Consider the following 16206-nt stretch of genomic DNA (forward strand, 5'->3'; position numbering starts at 1 on the left):
GTTAGTTACTATTTCAGATTTTCAAATTTTGAATTTACAAATTTTCTAATTTACAAATATACAAATTTTCCAATTTACGAAGGTATGAATTTACGAATATAGGAATGTACGAATTTACGAATTGCGATAATAACGAATGACCCGAAAATTGAAAAAAAAAATAAACAAATGAAATGAAAAACAAACGATTTTTTTGGCAGTGCACATATCTACAAAAAAGGTCACAATTCATTAAAATTAAATAAGGTAATGATCTCCAATTATTGAAGAGGAAGGGGGAGGGGGCAAAAAGACAAAAAGTTATTTTAATGGCTGAAGGTCTCCCTTAAGTAAAATACTGCTGGAATTCGTGATGGTTGGGCAAATGCTTGTGACATTTGCGTACCAATTTTTTTTTCATAACTAGACCCCATACTGTGTTTTCGATTGATATGTGCAAAGCTGATTGTAATCTGTTTAGATCAGTGGTGGAAGACTGTAGTCTGCTGAATGCTGTGACCAGGAGAGGTGGAGATGAGAAAGTGATGCGGCTGCACAGAAAGGTTCAGGATCTGTAGAATGAGTTCAGTCCTCCTCATTTCTGCCAACTGCTGAGATATGGGGGGGGGGGGTGCTGCTGCTGCACAGGGAAGTGCAGGATCTGGAGGAGGAGTTGTGTTCTCCTCTCTGCTGCCGACTGCTGAGGCAAGGTGGGGGCGGAGACAGGGGCAGGGCCAGACTGGGAATAAAAACCAGCCCTGCAAATAATTTTATACCAGCCCCATAGCATTATTATACCAGCCCAACGTCATTATTTTCTTGTTCAAAAAAGGGAAAACCATGCATTTTAAAGCACATTTGAAGAGTGTATTGAGCCTGTGCCCATCAGCGCAACCTCATCATTGTCGATCAATGCAGCTTACCGGTGCACACCAAATGCATAAAGAAAACAAAAAGAGCAGGCTTGGCACATATTATCCACTTCAAATAATGAGGTGGTCACTCGTAGATCATTCACTGTGTAGGGTGCTGAAGCCGTAACTACAATGCCGCGTACACGCGGTCAGACTTTCCGACGGGAAATGTTCGATGTGAGCTTGTTGTCGGAAAGTCCGACCGTGTGTAGGCTCCATCGAACATTTGCTGTCGGAATTTCCGCACACAAACGTTTGAGAGCAGGTTCTCAAATTTTCCGATAATAAAACTTGTTGTCCGAAAGTCCGAGTGTGTGTACACAAGTCCGTCGCACATAAGTCCACGCATGCTCGGAATCAAACAGAAGAGCCGCACTGGCTATTGAACTTCCTTTTTCTCAGCTCGTCGTACGTGTTGTACGTCACCGCGCTCTTGACGTTCGGAATTTCCAACAACATTTGTGTGACCGTGTGTATGCAAGACAAGTTTGAGCCAACATCCTTCGGAAAAAAATGTTGTCGGAAAATCCGAATCGTGTGTACGCGGCATAAGGCATATGTCATACAAAAAGAACCCGGTGAAAGATACCAGAAAAGAGTTACTTAGGGCTACACAAAATCGATCATTTCGAGTATCAAAAATGAGAAAATTTATTGTATTGTATAAAACAGATTTTGGCGTAATCAAGGCCAGTATCAAGAAAAACAGCTTACACAAAAATTAGCCAACAACAAGTCACAATAATGAATATCTCAAACATACACATAGACACAAAACATTACACAGAACAATTAAAAAACATCTGGACACCGTTAAGTAACACACTGGTAAGTTGTCAGATGAAAATTCATCATAATTGTATCTATAAAGAAAAAGCAACAGTGGCTATATCGATCAATGACAGCTTAACCAGTGTGTGGCTCCACAAATAGATAAATGGAGGAAAGATGGTACAGAAGATGAAAAACTAGCGTGGATAAGAGGGGTTATGACCCATTTCACATCATCAGGGAAATAGCCACCATGGCATTACCCTGGAATTTAGAAAGATATATGTATATATTTTTTCAAAAAGGAAGTCCAGTAGGATAGCACAATTTTGCATGTGAAAAGTCCAGATAGCAATAGCAGGTTACATAGATATGGGTCCTGGTGTGGGTAGCTGTATACTCCTGGAATTATGTGGACATTAATTGGTATGTTATTTTTCCTTTTCCCCTTTCCTTCTTTTTTCCCTTTTCTTCCTTTCTTTAATTCACCCCCCTTCTTTCTTCTTTTTCCCCTTCTTCCCTTTCTTTCTTCTGATGATGTGAAGTGGGTCATAACCCCTCTTATCCACGCTAGTTTTTTATCTTCTGTACCATCTTTCTTCCATTTATCTATTTGTGGAGCCACACACTGGTTAAGCTGTCATTGATCGATATAGCCACTGTTGTTGTTTCTTTATAGATACAATTATGATGAATTTTCATCTGACAACTTACCAGTGTGTTACTTAACGGCGCTTGGACGTTTAATTGTTCTATGTAATGTTTTGTGTCTATGTGTATGTTTGATGAGATATTCATTATTTTGACTTGTTGTTGGCTAATTTTTGTGAAGCTGTTTTTCTTGATACTGGCCTTGATTATGCCAAAATCTGTTTTATACAATACATTTTCTAATTTTCGATACTCTAATATGATCGATTTGTGTAGCCCTAAGTAACTTTTTTCTGGTGTCTTTCACCGGGTTCTTTTTGTATGACGCCCACCAAATGCAGCCTTACCAGTGCCCATGAAATTCATCTCGATCAGCGCCCATGAAATGCAGCCTTACCAGTGCCCATGAAATGCATCCTGAACAGCGCCCACGAAATGCAGCCTTACCAGTTCTCATGAAATGCATCTTGATCCGCGCCCACGAAATGCAGCCTTACCAGAGTGCCCATAAAATGCATCCCGAACAGCGCCCATAAAATGCAGCCTTACCAGAGTGCCCATAAAATGCATCCCGAACAGCGCCCATAAAATGCAGCCTTACCAGAGTGCCCATAAAATGCATCCCGAACAGCGCCCATAAAATGCAGCCTTACCAGAGTGCCCAAAAAATGCATCCGGATCAGCGCCCATGAAATGCAGCCTTACCAGTTCTTATGAAATGCATCCAGATCAGCGCCCATGAAATGCATCCGGATCAGCGCCCATGAAATGCATCCGGATCAGCGCCCATAAAATGCAGCTTTACTAGTTTTCATGAAATGCATCCCGATCACACAGAGCGGCGATCTCCCGCTCTGTCATGGAGAATGGATTTGAATATACCGGCGGCCTCCTAGACCCGGCTCCTCCTGTGATACCCGTCACACTGATTCAATGTACCGCACTGGATCAGTGATCTGTCTATTACAGGAGCTGGGTCTAGGACAGTGTTTCTCAACTCCAGTCCTCAAGGCGCACCAACAGGTCATGTTTTCAGGATTTCCCTCAGATGAAGCAGCTGTGGTAATTACTAAGGCAGTGAAACTGATCAAATCACCTGTGCAAAATAATGGAAATCCTGAAAACGTGACCTGTTGGTGTGCCCTGAGGACTGGAGTTGAGAAACACTGGTCTAGGAGACGGGACTTTGTTACGGCGGCCACTATTCTGTTTGACAGAACACCGCCGAACACAGGGAGATCGCCGCAGTTGTGACACTGACTGACGTACACGAGGAGGAGGGAGGGGAGGACTCCGGCACTGAAGCCTCGGCTCCATCCCTCTGCCTCAGCCCGCAGCGCTGGGATCAGCCGTGGGCCCCAGGGCAGGCGGCCTGCCGGGAAATTTCCCAGTATCCAAAGCTTCAGGAAAGGTGCGAGGGCCACATGATATAGCCTAGTGGGCCGAATTCCGAATTCGACCCACAGGCCTTGTGTTTGATACGTGGCCTAGATATATAATCCAATTGTATGAAAGTAGATACAGTAGATATATACAGTGCAAGGAAAAAAAAGTATTTGATCCCCTGCTGATTTTGTACGTTTGCCCACTGACAAAAAAATGATCAGTCTATAATTTTAATGGTAGGTTTATTTTAACAGTGAGAGACAGAATAACAACAAAAATATCCAAAAAAATGCATTTAAAAAAAAAGTAAAAAATTGCATTTGTTTGCATGATGAGTGAAATAAGTATTTGACCCCTTCGCAAAACATGACTTAGTACTTGGTGGTAAAACCCTTGTTGGCAATCACAGAGGTCAGACGTTTCTTATAGTTGGCCACCAGGTTTGCACACATCTCAGGAGGGATTTTGTCCCTCTCCACTTTGCAGATCCTCTCCAAGTCATTAAGGATTTGAGGCTGACGTTTGGTAACTCAAACCTTCAGCTCCCTCCACATATTTTCTATGGGATTAAGGTCTGAAGACTGGCTAGGCCACTCTAGGACCCTAATGTGCTTCTTCTTGAGCCACTCCTTTGTTGCATTGGCCGTGTGTTTTAAGTCATTGTCATGCTGGAAACCCCATTCATGACCCATTTTCAATGCCCTGGCTGAGGGAAGGAGGTTCTCACCCGAGATTTGACAGTACATGGCCCCGTCCATCGTCCCTTTGATGCGGTGAAGTTGTCCTGTCCCCTTAGCAGAAAAACACTCCCAAAGCATAATGTTTCCACCTCCATGTTGAGTTAAGTTGATGCCAAAGAGCTTGATTTTGGTCTCATTTGACCACAACACTTTTACCCAGTTCTCCTCTGAATCATTCAGATGTTTATTAGCAAACTTCAGACCGGCCTGTACATGTGCTTTCTTGAGCAGGAGGACCTTGCAGTCGCTGCAGGATTTCAGTCCTTAATGGCGTAGCGTGTTACCAATTGTTTTCTTGGTGACTTTGGTCCCAGCTGCCTGGAGATCATTGACAAGATTCTCCTGTGTAGTTCTGGGCTGATTCCTCACCGTTCTCATGATCATTGAAACTCCACGAGGTGAGATCTTGCATAGAGCCCCAGACCGAGGGAGATTGACCGTTATTTTGTGTTTCTTCCATTTGCAAATAATCGCACCAACTGTTGTCACCCTCTCACCAAGCTGCTTGGTGATGGTCTTGTAGCCCATTACAGCCTTGTGTAGGTCTACAATCTTGTCCCTGACATCCTTGGACAGCTCTTTGGTCTTGGCCATGGTGGAGAGATTGGAATCTGATTGCTTCTGTGGACAGGTGTCTTTTATACAGGTAACAAGCTGAGATTAGGAGCACGCCCTTTAAGAGAGTGCTACTAATCTCAGCTCGTTACCTGTATAGAAGACACCTGGGAGCCAGAAATCTTGCTGATTGATAGGGGATCATTTCACTTATTTCACTCATTAAAATGCAAATCAATTTATAACTTTTTTGAAATGCATTTTTCTGGATATTTTTGTTATTCTGTCTCTCACTGTTAAAATAAACCTACCATTAAAATTATAGACTGATCATTTCTTTGTCAGTGGGCGAACGTACAAAATCAGCAGGGGATCAAATACTTTTTTCTTTTCCTCAATGTATGTATTTTTCGATCCCATTCATATTTTTCTCCCAGACAATACAATGGTATATAAAATCGTTCTGTGTATGGCACCATTTGAGGTAGATTGATCTCATGATCAGCTCGGCCAGTTCGCAGCGAATCCTACTTTCCAGTTCTCATGGCAGAAAGGAAGATGCAATGACAAGCTGAAGTGGGAAACTGCAAATGCAGACATTTTGGAACCTGAGGCTCAATGATGGTGTAGAAGTCACAATTGTGCACTCACCTGCAAACTCTTGTAAACACTGCTTTCCTCTGCCGGCTCCACTCGTGCACGAATAATGCGGTGGTCTTCAGCGGCATCCGGGATTTTGCCTGGCTCCGCGATGTGCTCCGCAGAACCGCTGTGTTGAACGGTAGTGAACGGACTGCCGCAAGAGGCGGAGCGTCGGTGTGTGCGTCCGGGAATAGCTGGTGTTAGAAACCCCTTAGGAGGCGGATTGGGGGAGCTTTGTACGTCCAGCGTCGGGACAGAGGGGCTTCTCTGCTGCTGTTGTAGGAAAAGTTGTATAAAATTGAGTCACCAACACATAAATGTGAAGTATAAAGTGAATGAAGAGGTTCATTTAGCAACCGGGTGACTTTTTGTGCCTTCTGGTTTCCCTTCCTACCCTTTCCTAGTGGGAGGTGTAATGGTAACAAAGCAGTCACGTTGTCTTAATTTTTTGCAGTGCAAATCAAATGCTTCATGGCTGGACTTACATCTAAATTTTTTTAATGCATGTTAAAGCAGATCTTTATCCCCCCCCCCTTTTTTTTTTAACCCCTGCTTACCGGTTTGCGGTTTATGCGCAGTTCAAATACTCACCCACCCAGCGGATCCAGCGTTGTCCTGCTGAGATTCTCCTCTCTGCTGCCAACGCTCGGGTCTCGTGTCACCATGTTCTTGTTTGACATCATCAGGAGGGCTGATGGATCTTTTCGAGGTTCACCCGGTCGGGCCTACCAATGACGCACCACTAGGCACGCCCCTTCCTCCTTTTCTGAATTAAAACAGTTTTGTCATTGCCTGGGTGAGTAAAGAACATGCAGGGCTGAACCGAAACGTATTCATTTAAAAAAAAAATTTGTGTACAGAAGTGAAGTTTGTTTTCAGGATGAAGATCCGCTTTACCTTGCATTGTAGCAGATTTGTATTGCTCATTGCATGTTAACACGCATCAATGCATCCTGATGCAATGATGCGAGTCATGACGCATTTGTCTTATTCCATGTGTTTTGATGCATTTCTATTTATTTCAATGGAAAATGCATCAAGCAAAAAAAACAGCAAAGGTGTGAATCCAGCCTATGAGCTTGTGTGTACTTTGCTTCAATACACAGCAATAAGGGGAGTACAGTGCATGCACAGTCTCTGGTCCAACAATGAGGGGAGTACAGTGCATGGACAGCCTCTGGTCCATCAATGAGGGGGTACAGTGCATGCACAGCCTCTGGTCCATCAATGAGGGGAGTACAGTGCATGCACAGCCTCTGGTTCAACAATGAGGGGAGTACAATGCATGCACAGCCTCTGGTCCATCAATGAGGAGAGTACAGTGCATGCACAGCCTCTGGTTCAACAATGAGGGAAGTACAGTGCATGCACAGCCTCTGGTCCATCAATGAGGAGAGTACAGTGCAGCCATGCACAGCCTCTGGTCCAACAATGAGGGGGAGTACAGTGCATGCACAGCCTCTGGTTCAACAATGAGGGGAGTACAGTGCATGCACAGCCTCTGGTCCATCAATGAGGGGAGTACAGTGCATGCACAGCCTCTGGTCCATCAATGAGGAGAGTACAGTGCATGCACAGCCTCTGGTCCATCAATGAGGGGAGTACAGTGCACGCACAGCCTCTGGTCCATCAATGAGGGGAGTACAGTGCACGCACAGCCTCTGGTCCATCAATGAGGGGAGTACAGTGCATGCACAGCCTCTGGTCCATCAAAGAGGGGAGTACAGTGCATACACAGCCTCTGGTCCATCAATGAGGAGAGTACAGTGCATGCACAGCCTCTGGTCCATCAAAGAGGGGAGTACAGTGCATACACAGCCTCTGGTCCATCAATGAGGAGAGTACAGTGCATGCACAGCCTCTGGTCCATCAATGAGGGGAGTACAGTGCACGCACAGCCTCTGGTCCATCAAAGAGGGGAGTACAGTGCATACACAGCCTCTGGTCCATCAATGAGGAGAGTACAGTGCATGCACAGCCTCTGGTCCATCAATGAGGGGAGTACAGTGCATGCACAGCCTCTGGTCCATCAATGAGGGGAGTACAGTGCATGCACAGCCTCTGGTCCATCAATGGGGGGAGTACAGTGCATGCACAGCCTCTGGTCCATCAATGAGGGGAGTACAGTGCATGCACAGCCTCTGGTCCATCAATGGGGGGGGGGGGGGGGGGAGTACAGTGCATACACAGCCTCTGGTCCATCAATGAGGGGAGTACAGTGCATGCACAGCCTCTGGTCCATCAATGAGGGGAGTACAGTGCATGCACAGCCTCTGGTCCATCAATGAGGGGAGTACAGTGCATGCACAGCCTCTGGTCCATCAATGGGGGGGGGAAGTACAGTGCATGCACACCCTCTGGTCCATCAAAGAGGGGAGTACAGTGCATGCACAGCCTCTGGTCCAACAACGAGGGGAGTACAGTGCACGCACAGCCTCTGGTCCAACAACGAGGGGAGTACAGTGCACGCACAGCCTCTAGTCCATCAATGGGGGGGGGGGTACAGTGCACGCACAGCCTCTGCTCCATCAATGAGGGGAGTACAGTGCACGCACAGCCTCTGGTCCAACAATGAGGGGAGTACAGTGCACGCACAGCCTCTGGTCCAACAACGAGGGGAGTACAGTGCACGCACAGCCTCTAGTCCATCAATGGGGGGGGGGGGTACAGTGCACGCACAGCCTCTGCTCCATCAATGAGGGGAGTACAGTGCACGCACAGCCTCTGGTCCAACAATGAGGGGAGTACAGTGCACGCACAGCCTCTGGTCCAACAACGAGGGGAGTACAGTGCACGCACAGCCTCTAGTCCATCAATGGGGGGGGGGGGGGTACAGTGCACGCACAGCATCTGCTCCATCAATGAGGGGAGTACAGTGCACGCACAGCCTCTAGTCCATCAATGGGGGGGGGGGGGGGGTACAGTGCATGCACAGCCTCTGGTCCATCAATGAGGGGAGTACAGTGCATGCACAGTCTCTGGTCCAACATTTAGGGGGAAGCCATCTCCGCCAGGAGAACACAATGATTGCTGTTAGTTTCTTTAACAGCTGTTAACAATAATCGCATGTAATATCCAGCAGGCTGGTTGTACCAAAGTTGATTGATCGATCTTGGGCACATTCAGCCTGCCCATACATTGTTCAAATCTCCGCCGGTCCCTGCTGAACCAGCCGAGATTTGAACGGTCTATGGCCAGCTGTATAAACCCAACACCACTCATCTGATGGATCTCCCTCCCTCTCACTTTCCTGATTTTTCTTCTTTTACAATAACTATAGTATAGGACAGGGATATGCAATTGCATATCCCTGGTATAGGATAAAACAATTCCTGGGTAGTACAGATGGGAAAACATCTTTACCGTTGTTAGGCCGGGTGTCATCAGTCGATCAGAAGGCACATCCCAAGCCACCATGTGCATGCTGGGTCCAAATGGAGCAACAATGGAGGCCAGAAGACTGCAGAGATAAGGGGAAACGGGCAGGTTATACATTGCATACCTAAAGAAAAACTAAAACGCACAGACATATCCCCCCCACTTATTGCAGCAATGTAATAGTAAATCCCTCGCTGGCTGCTGTTCTCTTCTCCGCGGCATCAGCCTCTTGGTTGGTTGGCCAGGGAATTATGTCATTCTGTGCATGTGCACAAGAGTTCGCCATTCCGGCACAGCCCAAGTTTGCTAGGTATGCACCTTGAGCTGCGCATGCACAGTTCTGTCTGCATTTAATAGAAGACTGCAAGCAGGCAAGTGTTTTGTTATTGCAGAAAAGAAATAGCACGTCTCTTCTGTAGTAAAAGAGCTGCCTGCTCACAGTTTTCCAAAAAACAAAAAGGTTGATTTCTTTCTCTTAAAAGAAAAAAAAAAAAAAAAAGCTACCCGGTATGCGGTGACCTTTAGTGCAGCTGCTTTGGGGGCCGGGACTTAGTTGCCCTTCACTATTTGAGCTTCTTGTTTAATCTCCCCACCTCATGGTAGTTGTGCACCGACCATTATGTGCCATCTTCTCGGTATGTATATGGCAGACATGTTCTCCTATGGGAATTTCTACAAAACACAGGTTATATGCACCGTGAAAGCTGCGGCCCACAGCCTTTAGGTAGGGTAAGTTATTGGAAGAATGTTGGCCGGTGGCTTCAATGCCACTTCAATACCGGGCACTTATACACCTACCTGCCCAAACCAATTTTCAGCTTTCAGCGCTATCACCTTTTGAATGACAATTGCGCGGTCATACAACGCTGTACCCAAACAAATATCATTATTTTTTTTCCCCACAAATAGAGCTTACTTTTGGTGGTATTTGATCACCTCTGTGTTTTTATTTTTTGCGCTACAATTAAAAAAAAAATTTTTGTTTCTGTTACAAATCTATGTAAATAAGTATGTTTTCTCCTTCACTGATGGGCACTGATGAGGTGGCACTTATTTGCAGCACTGATAGGCGGCACTGAAGGGCACGTATAGGTGGCACTGATGGATGGCACTGATAGGCAGCACTGATCAGAGGCACTGGCAGGCATCACTGATGGGCACAGAGTGCCATCCCTAATAGGCAATGACTGCCATCCCTGGTGGGATCTATTGGGCTTACCTGGTGGTCATGGGTGGGCATCCCTGGTGGCCATGGCATCCTCGCCCCCCCCCCCCATCAGGAGAGCAACCAATTGGCTCTCTTCTACTCGTCTGCCATCGCTGGTAGAGGAAAAGCCGATACACAGCTTTTCCTGTTTACACTGTGATCAGCTGTGATTGGACACAACTGATTACGTGGTAAAAGAGTCTCCGTCAGAGGCTTCACTGTCAGAGACACACCATAACAACTGATCGCTGTGCTGCGCGCCCCCGCGGCTTATCCTGCTGGACATCATATGACGCCCAATCAGGATAACTGATCCACTTCCCGGCTGTCATTCTGCTATGGACTGGGTGGGAAGTGGTTAAACCCCTCTTTGTATTACCACTGTTAATGATTATCATTAGGAACGGACTGTCATGCTGTACTGCTTTGTTATGTTGCCTACGTTACATAAAGAATTAAAAAAACAAAGGTTGACCGCACTCCAAAAGTCAGAGCAATCCAATCTATTTGGGAACAGTCACAGTTCCCAATTGAAGATGATAGTAGTAGTTGACGCATTTCACGCAGCTAGCATTTCATCAGAATCATATGATTAAGATGATTAAATGCTAGCTGCGTGAAACACGTCAACTACTACTATTATCTTCTATTTGGGAACAGTGACTGCCGTCGTATCATGGATTTTATTCAATAAAGATTGGATTGCTCTGACTTTTAGAGTGCGTTTAACCTTTGTTTTTTTTTAAATTAGGGACTAAGACTACCACAGATCGGATCGGCATCCAATTGCAATTGCAGGGCAAATCCAATTGCAGTGAATGTGCTGACATGTGGTGAGGAGTTCATCTGGAGCGGTGCTTGCTTCTCCTCGCTCGCAGTTTTTTCATTAATCGAGTTTAGTTCCACTTTAAAGTGAACTTCCGGCAAAATGTATTACACAATATATAAATCTGCCATTATTACCAGTCCTGTCATTCCCAAGTATTTACCTCTTGATCTTGCCAGTGCCGCTGTCATTTCCTATGGGGGGGGGGGGCGACAACGCTATGCTACCACTGCCAAATATTCAGCGTTGTTGGCTCTCTGATCTGTATCTACCCATTCTTCTATGCAGTGATGTTATCATGTCACCTTGTCCACCCTAGAGGCACTATCAGGAGAAGCAGTGAGTACCTGAGAGCTGTAAGAGCATTAACGTGGCCTCTACATACTTTTTTTTTTTATTATATCTATTTTTAGTGGTCACATGACTGCCAATACCCGACTAGGACTCCTGCCTTTTAGAGAGGGGGAGCTCTCTACTCCTACATCACCACTTCCAGCTCTCACTTAGACTATTTTCACACGGGCAGACAGGGGAGGTAAAAGCAAGCGGTTGAGCAGCAGTTTTGCGAACCCCCATTACCGCCCATTAAACCCTAACATACAGCCAGAGGGGGATATTCACATGCCATAGCCATGATGCTTTGACTGCAGCTGTGGTGTGGTAAATTTAACATGGTGCCACCTGTCAAACAAACCCATTCAAGCCAATATCTCTGCGCTGCAACCAGGAGCCAAATGCTTCGCTCTCAGTTGTGGCTTGTTGGTTCCATTTTAAACTGGCCTTTGGCAAAAAAAAAAAAAAAAAATGCAGCCCTGTTACCCTCTAAAAAGTGGTTTATCGCGGATCGTTTTTTAGAGACCGCAATATTATGAACTCTGTGATCTAGACCAGTGGTCTCCAAACTGTGGCCCTTTGCTTATCTGTATCTGGCCCTTGGGGCACTATTCCTCCCACTGACACCAATGATGGGGCACTATTCCTCCCACTGACACCAATGATGGGGCAATATTCCTCCAACTAATACCAATGATGAGGCACTATTCCTCCCACTGACACCAATGATGGGGCACTATTCCTCCCACTAATACCAATGATGGGGCACTTATCCTCCAACTGATACCAATGATGGGGCACTATTCCTCCCACTGACACCAATGATGGGGCACTATTCCTCCAACTAATACCAATGATGGGGCACTATTCCTCCCACTGACACCAACGATGGGGCACTATTCCTCTCACTGACACCAACGATGGGGCACTATTCCTCTCACTGACACCAATGATGGGGCACTATTCCTCTCACTGACACCAACGATGGGGCACTATTCCTCTCACTGACACCAATGATGGGGCACTATTCCTCCCACTGACGCCAACAATGGGGAACTATTCCTCCCACTGACGCCAACAATGAGGCACTATTCCTCCCACTGTTACCAATGATGGGGCACTATTCCTCCCACTGATACCAATGATGGGGAACTATTCCTCCCACTGACACCAACGATGGGGCACTATTCTTCCAACTGATACCAATGATGGGGAACTATTCCTCCCACTGACACCAACGATGGGGCACTATTCCTCCCACTGACACCAACGATGGGGCACTATTCCTCCCACTGACACCAACGATGGGGCACTATTCCTCCAACTAATACCAATGATGGGGCACTATTCCTCCCACTGACACCAAAGATGGGGCACTAGTTTACTCCCACTAACCCCAAGACATTTCCTACTCTCAATGGCCACAGTCCGGCCCCCCCTAAAGTCTGAAGGACAATAAATCGGCCCTTTGTTTAGAAAGCTTAGAGACCCCTGATCTACAGAGCCATTTAAACGCCACGTGCGCAGTGTGCGCTCCTCATTTACCTGAGCTCAGCAGTGGCTTCTCCAGCCGTACAAACTGTGTGGTACATGCGCAGTGCATGGACTTCTTTACTAACTAAGCTTGCAAGAGAATAGCAGACCACGCACTGCACATGCTCACAGATTGAATGGCTCGGAGCAGCTGCTACTGAGCTCAGCTGGAGCAGGGATGGCACACTTGGCATTGGTGCAGTGTGAATGATCCAGAGCCGCCACCAGGGGGCACATTATCGTGATGTTCAGCCCATTCTGCAAAAGGCAGGATGGAGGAGTATGAGGGGCCAGCAGTTTCTATAGAGAGGCCAACAAAGTGCTGATATGTACTATTCATTGGCTATAGAAACCGCACAGGGGCATTTTTGGAAAACCTTCCTGAAGGTAAACTTACACTTTAAGCATAGCTCCCAACTGTCCCTGATTTGGAGCAATGTCCCTCTGTCCCTCATTCCTCCTCATTTGTCCCTCATTTTGGTCTGATCTCTATAGATGTATAAAAAAGGCACTTTTAAATCTTTCAAAAAGTGTTTCCCAGTGATAAACCTTTCATCCGATTTCTAAACTGCTGCATTTGTAATTTTTAAAAGCCAATATAAAGTAATAGTAGTGGTAAAAAAAAAATTTAAAAAAAAACTTGTGGGTTTAACTAATGATTTTTTTGTAAATTTCTCCTTTAAGGGGGCGTGGCAGAGGGTGTGTCCTATGCCTACATACTTTTGCTAATGGGTGTCCCTCGTTCCCATCTCATAAAGTTGGGGGGTATGCTTTAAGAATAATATAGAATTTACATCTAGAGCGTTATAAATACAAATACATGTCATCTACTCACTCAGTGCAGTGTGTGATGACCACTGTGGGTTTTACTGGGGTCACTGCTGTTGTGTCCTGCGTCGGCTCAATGTCACATGACAGTCGATAACTGCGAAATTAAAATGTGCATCAGTCACATGACAAAAATCACAAGACATCCTGTAACATGCTAAATAGATCAGTTGCCCAAAAGCAACCAATTAGATTCCTACTTTTATTTTAACCGCTTGCCGACCAGCTGCCGCAGTTTTACTGCGGCAGAATTGCACGGCTGGGCGAAACAACGTTATGTTACGTCGCTTCACCTTTTGGCCACTAGGGGCGCGTGTCTTATTCTTCACTCACTAGGGACAGCACGGTGGCTTAGAGGTTAGCACTTCTGCCTTGAAGCACTTCAGGTTAAATCCTGGCCAGCACGCTATCTGCATGGAGTTTGCATGTTCTCCCTGTGCTTGCATGGCTTTCCTCTAGCTATTCTGGTTTTCTCCAACACTTCAAAGACTTGCTAGTAGGTTAACTGGCTTCTGCCTAAACTAGACATGTGCAGAATGAAAAAATTTGTTTCATTTCGATTTGGTATTTACAGAAAATTTGTTTAGTTAGTTTTCGGAATTTGTTTCGTTTATTCGAATCGATTCAAATTCCATTCTAAATCAAATTAATCCAATAAATTTTGGAAAAAATATATTCCATTCTATTTTTTTTTCTATTCTATTATTTTCTGTTCTATTCTTTTCTATTATATTCAACTTTTTCTATTCTATTCATATTCAAATTTATTCTATTCGAAATTCTAATTTTAGAAAACCGTTACATTGTTATATTCTATTCTTTTCTATTTAATTATTTGATTTTCTATTCGTTTATTCGAATCGATTCAAATTCCATTCTAAATCAAATTAATCCAATAAATTTTGGAAAAAATATATTCCATTCTATTTTTTTTTCTATTCTATTATTTTCTGTTCTATTCAAATTTATTCTATTCGAAATTCGGAAAACCGTTATATTGTTATATTCTATTCTTTTCTATTTAATTATTTGATTTTCTATTCAAATGTATTATATTTGAAATTCAAATTTCAGAAGATGGTTATATTCTATTTTATTCTATTTTTTGATTCTATTCTTTTCTATTTGATTTTATTCGTTTTTTTTAATTTTCTATTTTATTTTCCTCTGTTTTGCTCAATTTTTTTCTATTTTATGCCTTTATTTTCTATTCGATTTTTTTCCTATCCTTTAATTTGTATTCTGTTTTACTCTATTACATTCTATCTTATAATTCTATTATATTCTTTTCAGAGCCATTCCTTTATTTTCTATTCAAATTCATTCACTTCGGATATTCAAATTTGATTCGAAAACTATTTGAATTTGAAAACTATTCAAAATCTATTTGAATTTGATTAGAAAACTATTTGAATTTCGGCCGTTTAGTTTTGTTTCGTTATTTTGAATTTGTTTAAATTTGTTACTATTGTGATTCAGAAATTCGGATACATCCGAATAATGAAAAATTTGTCTGAATTTCAATTCGGAACGAAGCAAACCGCACATGTCTAGCCTAAACTGACCTTAGATTGTAAGCCCTTTGAAGGCAGGGGCTGATGTAAATGTACAGCATTGTAAAGCAACGTGCAAGTTGTGGGCACAATATAAATGCCTACTGATCTGGCCAGCAAAGAAGTGACGTCATAGGAGAACAGACACGATCGCTATTGTGACACTTTTTTACGTAAATAGCACATTGAATGGAACTGGCTTGCCTCTGGTCCTGCCGGATAGACTCACCTCTCATCCACACTCATTGATGGCAGGTTCTGGAACCAGCTGACAAACTGCGGATCAGAAGTGAACCGATAGCCCACACAGACATTTTGCAGGATTCGAATCTGAGAAAGTGACTCAAACTCCTAAAACAGGTATATTGCAATGACAGTTAGAAAACGTAGCTGCAACAATGACATCCCCCCCCCCCCTCTCCTATGGCACTTACATTCAATGAAGCAGAATTTAGTGTGAAAAGTGCAGCAACCCAATCAGAACCCATCGCTCATTCATCCAAATAGCTTTCATTCATCCAAATTCATCCTTGCTCTGATGTCTCAGTTACAGGTGTAGGTGGGTAGGTGGAGCCTCTCCTCTCCTTTATGTTGCATACATTTGCAATCATAATTAACCCAAAAACTGTCCTATTCAGGCACCTCTACAAAAGTATGATCCTTAAAGTGGTAATAAACCCACATAGGAAAAAAAAAAAAGACCTGCAAGACAAAGTCATAATGAGCTAGTATGCATAACATACTAGCTCATTATGTAATACTCACCTGAGATCGAAGCCCCCCGCTGCGGTCCCCGTACACAGCACCAGCCGGCGACATCGCTCCCCGGAGTTATTTCCGGGCAGGGCTTTTTTGCTCAAACAATAGGTGCTGGAACTCAACCACGACCCCCCCAAACCCCCCCTACACA

General features: G+C 44.5%; 1 protein-coding gene across 6 annotated transcripts in view; it reads right to left on the reverse strand.

Annotated features, from left to right (window-relative positions):
• The window catches only part of RGL2 (ral guanine nucleotide dissociation stimulator like 2), a 106264-nt gene that overhangs the window by 7342 nt on the left and 82716 nt on the right, over window positions 1-16206 (reverse strand). For all 6 annotated transcript variants that reach the window (XM_073598213.1, XM_073598217.1, XM_073598216.1 and 3 more), the window contains 4 exons: window positions 15526-15647; window positions 13751-13840; window positions 9002-9098; window positions 5648-5911 (listed from right to left, as the gene is read on the reverse strand). In XM_073598213.1, coding sequence (XP_073454314.1) covers window positions 5648-5911; window positions 9002-9098; window positions 13751-13840; window positions 15526-15647 — 573 coding nt within the window. The remainder of the gene's footprint in view (window positions 1-5647; window positions 5912-9001; window positions 9099-13750; window positions 13841-15525; window positions 15648-16206) is intronic.

This window comes from Aquarana catesbeiana, linkage group LG09 (assembly GCF_042186555.1).
Source record: "Aquarana catesbeiana isolate 2022-GZ linkage group LG09, ASM4218655v1, whole genome shotgun sequence".
Taxonomy (NCBI): Eukaryota; Metazoa; Chordata; class Amphibia; order Anura; family Ranidae; genus Aquarana; species Aquarana catesbeiana.